This window comes from Lissotriton vulgaris, chromosome 2_2 (genome assembly GCF_964263255.1).
Source record: "Lissotriton vulgaris chromosome 2_2, aLisVul1.2, whole genome shotgun sequence".
Classification (NCBI taxonomy): domain Eukaryota; kingdom Metazoa; phylum Chordata; class Amphibia; order Caudata; family Salamandridae; genus Lissotriton; species Lissotriton vulgaris.
The window spans coordinates 148952143-148958142 of record NC_141688.1 but is presented as its reverse complement, the minus strand read 5'-3'; the positions used below and the strand labels follow the sequence as shown (position 1 = coordinate 148958142).

The 6000-nt window shown below is 41.1% G+C and overlaps 1 protein-coding gene across 2 annotated transcripts in view; it reads right to left on the bottom strand.

Annotated features, from left to right (window-relative positions):
* Positions 1-1167: 1167 nt before the first annotated feature.
* The window catches only part of BDNF (brain derived neurotrophic factor), a 118676-nt gene continuing 113843 nt past the window's right edge, over positions 1168-6000 (bottom strand). For both annotated transcript variants that reach the window (XM_086959476.1, XM_086959477.1), the window contains exon 2: positions 1168-4864. In XM_086959476.1, coding sequence (XP_086815602.1) covers positions 4100-4843 — 744 coding nt within the window. In that variant the 5' untranslated portion in view covers positions 4844-4864 and the 3' untranslated portion in view covers positions 1168-4099. The remainder of the gene's footprint in view (positions 4865-6000) is intronic.

Genomic DNA, 6000 nt, shown 5'->3' with positions numbered 1-6000 from the left:
ACTTTTAACAAAGCAGTAGGCCTGTCGACATGCATGAAGTACCTTTGCCACAAACAGACCACAGCAAGACTTAACAAAAGTGACATGGAGATACCTTTCCTTTATATCTCAGTGGTGCTCAAACTGCTAAGGCTGTGATCAGCAGTGCCCCAGTTTGGGTGTCTTGATGCATTGCACTACACTGTTAGCTTGCTCTCCCGCTTGCAGAAATGTTAAGCTCAACTCAATGAATTACTTTGGGAAATGGTGGACAGAACTAATCTGTCATATGCATCCCTTGAAAAGGACCAGTCCATTTATTGACAGCCCTGAAAAGTAATACAAAATAATAGTGGAAGTGTTTTTCGCTAATGCTTCTTAATGTTAGTGGGGAACAAGTTGTGGTTGAACTTCCATCAATTTTCAACTGGTCTTTGATATTACCAAAAGGGAAAAACCTTGTGCCAATCAGCCCCTTTCCACCTCCAAAAGGTGCAGCCTTGCCCAGTCTGATAGGTCACACCTTCCCTCGAAAGAGACAACAAAGAACCATTGAGGTGTTTCGACCTTAGTTGCACTTCTATTGGTTAAGATTTAACCAAATTACGGCCTTCCTACTTTTGGTCTCCATAGAGACTTTCTACGTTAAGGTTACTAGAAGTCTTCAAATCACCCTTAATACCTTGTTTTACTTCAGCCTTTTCCTCTACCACTGATTAGCATATGGAACATTAGCCCAAACTTTCCAGTTTAGGTGAACCCTCGTTGAAGGTGTCCTGGAAGACATCGCCTCATCTGGTAACCTTACCCTAAGTTAAATAAAATGAGTGAAAATAATTTGTGATGTGTTGTCTGTGTCTCTAGGCACAGAAAGAAGTTAGCTACCTACCCTTCTCTACTAAAAAAGGTACATTTCCTACCAGTTCTGGGCAGACTGTGTTTCTTCTGCGAGATATGCAGATTTGTTCGACCTTTTCTCTAGAAAACATTATAAAATGTAAATGTTGTCCTTTTGGTTCAAGAATGCATTGGGTCATTGGTCTCCTTTAGAGGGTACATGGCCTACCAGTTCAAGATAGACTGCTCCCTTTTTTCAATGAAGATATGCTGATAGTGGGCCAGAATATGGCCAGTAGTAATTTCCATTCGCCGAGATTTATTCAATCATTCCACTTATTGGTTTTTTTTTTATTGTCACAACCTAGATTGATAGTTATGCTAAGACAGGGGTTCTGTTGATCACTTTGACTTGAGATTCAAGTTGGGTTACCTTTGTTATTCAGAGGGGACTGGGCTTGAAAGATAGTGCTGCACTGTTCTTATTGGAGAAGGACTAAGGCTGATTTGCATATGATTGTTCCTTGTCCGTAGCACAGATACGAGTCAATGGACTGGAATGCAGCCCAGAGCATTACCAGTGGCTTAGATTAATTGTGGGTGAGATCGTCACGTCAATTGTTCGAATTCAAGCAAGATTGATGAGGTCAGTAAGTGAGTACCAATTTTAGTTGAGTGAAAATAACTGTATTTTAAAAGTGGCATATGTGAAGCACATTCAGTAAAACACTATATAAATAACAAAATCGTATTCAAGAATTCTACCCATCACTTTTTTTTAATTTTCTTGCATAGAACTAAAGCGGATAACAATGAGCCAAATACATTTGAGGTTGCCTTATATTGAGCCTAATGAAATCATCACTTGTTTTTCTTGCAGGCAGTTGCTGCCTTAAGTTCAGTGTGGATTTCATTATTTGCGGCTGGGCTGATGCCACAATTTTATAATCATTACAAAAGAAATTTCCTCTAGGAATCTTTGCTTCCCTTTATTGTTTTCCTGTGAAGTTAAATGTTACCCACTGTTTTCTCCATGTGGTCGCCAGACCAGTGGCGGTACAGTTGCTATGGTCCCAGAGATGGATGGGAGACAAGGCAAGACAGATATAAACATTAAAATATGTCTGAGTGTTTCCTGTTGCTTAAGTTGGTTTTCTAGAATGCGTTTCGAAACGCCTGGGTTTTCTGCACTAAAAAACATTGAAAAAAATAGTTTTTCTAAAAAATAACGCAGTGAAACCAAGTGCTTTCTTTATATAACTCTGCCTGTAACTCAATAGTAAAGTCTGAACTCTGGGTGTCATTTTTGTGAAACAATCTATTGGGCCACGGGTATCCAATGTACCACCAAGAGTGATGGATTCAGGCCAGATTTTCACAATACGTATGTAAAGTAAATGTACATACTGTGACTTAAAATCCAACTTATTTATGTAATCAAAAGTTAAACTGTAAATCTGGAATGGATCCAAACTGCCTGTAAATATTTCACACATTATTGGTTTTGTTCTTGAATTTGTTGTTAAAGCTTGGATCTAACTTTTGTTCATGGTCCGTCAAGTCAGTTGAGCTATGGTGGGAACTCTAGCACAAGGAACCCCACCTGGCTCACTTTGATACACTGTCGTTGCGACAGTTCCCCCAACTCTTTTCTTCTACACATAACATTTCTCACATTTTTCAGAGACCCATGGGATCATATTTCTAAAGTCCATGATGCATACACAGAGGGAACACTAACTAGTTCATGTACACATCGTACACTACGGCCGCATTTTAGGCTCACTGAAGCGCTTGGTTTTGGTCACAGATGACCCACCCTGCCATCTCTGTTGCCGTTTGTTCAATCGCTGCAAACCTCAATGCAAATAAATGCTTTTTGAAGGTGGTACGTAAACTCCACACTAACAGCAGGCCCATTTGTGCTGCCATCTGAGAAGGCACTCTGTGAGTCACCATGGCATTCCAACGAAACCTAGGGTGCTAATGATTCCAACAGAGTCACATTCTGTCTGGAAGCCATTTTGAAACTGGAAGGCTGAGGCAGATTTGATGCCTTTGGAAGATCATTAGAAGAACAGTATTCTAGTTGCAGAAACCATACATGCTATGGGTCACCAATTGATGAGTCCATTGCGCAAACCTGAATTTTCTGTCCAAACTTGCAAAAGAATTTCAGCGACAGACCACCCCCCTGTTCCCAAACTATCACAACATGGTTACCAACTAAAACGTATGGCTGTGCATTAATTTAAAAAGCTCAAAAACATGAAGTTCCTTCTCAAATTGGCCAAGGCCACATCAGTCTACTTATTCTTTGCATTTAGTTCACTGTCTTCTTTTAGAGGTCCTTAATCAAAACATTTGACCTGGTCATCCACGCCATTTTGTATCTCTTGCTGCATACACTATAATCATTATCATGCGGTGTTTTCTTAATTTTTTCACAAATTTGTGTGCTTGATTTGGATAACTTGTGCCATATCTTATAAAGCTTCCATAAAATGCTTTCCAACGCAACAAAGGGAACACACAATTTTTTTAAAAAGTTACTCCACAAGAATAAACATAAACAGCGTGATGCATATGCAAACGCGTACAAGAAATGCTGCTTGCAAACCTGTAGGATGCAGGCCGGAACATTTAACATCAGCATTCTTTTTCGGTTGCCTTACTTTTTTTATTATTTTTTTTCAGTAGTCTGATTTGATATTGCAAACACCTTCACAACATACAAAATGAGTTAATTCTTGTCCAGAACAAGTCTCGATGATTGTGTTAACCTTTTGGGAATAAAAAAATAAACAGTAAAGCTATGACAACAGCACCGTGACATTGTTTTAATTCCAACGCTATCCGAAGTTAAAAGCAGTAAACAGATAGACCACTAACAGGAATAAAGATACTGTCTAAAATGTAAACGGAATGTTTTGGTTCAAATTTAGCCTGAAAGAGGACAATTGATCAATTCACAATTGAAGCAGCATGCAATTTAGTCGTTTCACTTTTTTTTACGCTTTCAATTCTTGGCAACGGCAACAAACCACAATGTAATCGAGGAATGTAATGCGGACTTAATTTTAAGTTGTGCGCAGATGACTTTTGATTCCCTCAAGGTCATGGATATGTTCAATAAATAGAGTGTAGAACCACTGTACTGTATAAACTTCATTTATACATGCAGTCCATAAAATAATTTTCTCGTACTGAATAATTTACCCTGTTATGTATATGTACAAATAGATATTTTCTGTCTCAATATAATCTATACATCATAAATTCACTATCTTCCCCTTTTAATGGTCAATGTACATACACATGAAGTGTCTATTCTGATGAACCGCCAGCCCACTTTCTTCTTGTTATCCATGGTGAGCGCGCGCACATACGACTGAGTAGTTCGGCACTGGGAGTTCCAGTACCTCTTGTCAATGCCCCTGCAGCCCTCCTTCATGTAACCCATAGGGTTGCATTTGGTCTCGTAGAAGTATTGCTTCAGTTGGCCTTTGGGTACTGGGACCTTCTCCAGAACAGTTACCGTCTGCCCTGACATGTCCACGGCAGTCTTTTTGTCAGATGCCGTCACCCACTCGCTAATACTGTCACACACGCTCAGTTCCCCGCGGCGAGCGGGGTCGGAGTGACGCCGGACCCTCATGGACATATTTGCAGCATCCAAGTAGTTTTTGTACTCCTCGAGCAGGAAGAGGAGAGGGGGCTCCAAAGGCACTTGACTGCTCAGCATGACTCGAGATGTAAACATGTCCGCGTCCTTGTTCTCTTCGCTGGGCCTCATGCTCTGCTCATCTTCAAGCATCTCCTCGATGACTTGCTCGAAAGTGTCTGCTAGCGACGGCAGCCCCCCTCTTGAACTGCCTTTGGGCCCACCTATGCTCTCCAGAGTCCCGTGGGTCCTCAGCCCTGGGTACACCAAGCTGCCTTGTCCTCTGATGCCGGCTTCTTTCATGGGGGCAGCTTTCATGCAACTGAAGTATGAAATAACCATAGTCAGGAAAAGGATGGTCATCACTCTTCTCACCTGGTGGAACTGCAGGAGAAGAAAAAGAACAAGAGGTTTTTAGTCCAATGCATTTGTGAAACATCAGCAAATTTTATGGAAATAAAGTTCATAACCACAAATATCACAGATACGAAATGCTGCTGACACGTCAGGATCTGAGCCCTCCCCTCACCATGCCTTGCTGTACCACAAATTGCTAGGGTATTTGCAAACACCTGGCTTTTTGTGAAACACTTTTGCTAAAAATTCCCCAACCGAACAACTTTTTTACAACTATGAATTTCTACAAATTCTAGATCACTTATTTTGTCGGTGTGTTGTAAATGCGATTTGCACAGTTCTGCACAAGGGATTATATATTTAAAAGTAGGCTTCGGATCATATTTAAGGGTAGGCTGAGGTTTTGGCTAAGCTTGGTAATTAGGGCAATTCAGGAGGTTTAAGCCACCTTCAAGGAACTTGCATTTCCTAAGTGCGGCCCCCTTCCCCTGAGCATTGCTAAAATGTCAATATTGAGGTCTGCACACTGCATTTTATAGCATAGGGTGTCCTGTGGGAGGGATATCCTGTTTAAGAAACCCCAATGACAGGTATAGTGTGTGTGGGAGAAAATGACAGTAAGGGTTGGTGATCAGGGGCAGCCCGGAGCACTGGTGATGGCGGGGGAGCGAAACAGGAGAGCAGGGATGAGCAATGGAGATGAGGATGATACTTTGTACTTTTTCCAAGGCAGTGGGCATGAGCTGGGGAGGGCGTTGGGGTACTGCAGAGTGGTTGTTTCCAACTTCTATCCTGCACTGTCTTTTGCTACAGCAGGAACTCTTTCCTCATATAAATATGTACATAGGTATATAGTCTACATCTACTTTCTTATTATAAAAAGGCTGCTGCACACAAGTCTTGGGTAGATATTCACTAGTTTATTGCATTCAGAAACCACCAACGCGTTTAAACTCTTACAAGTCTTGCTCATGGTATATTCTTCGCTGAAAAAATCAAAGGTTACAGGATCTTTATAGTTAGGCTCAGATTTTACACGCACAAAAACATCGAAATTCAGCTATTATAGTTACCTGAGCTAACTATAACTTATGCCCCTGCAATGCACTGCTTATGACCACACATGTCACATCACATGGTCAGTGACATCCCTGATGACATCT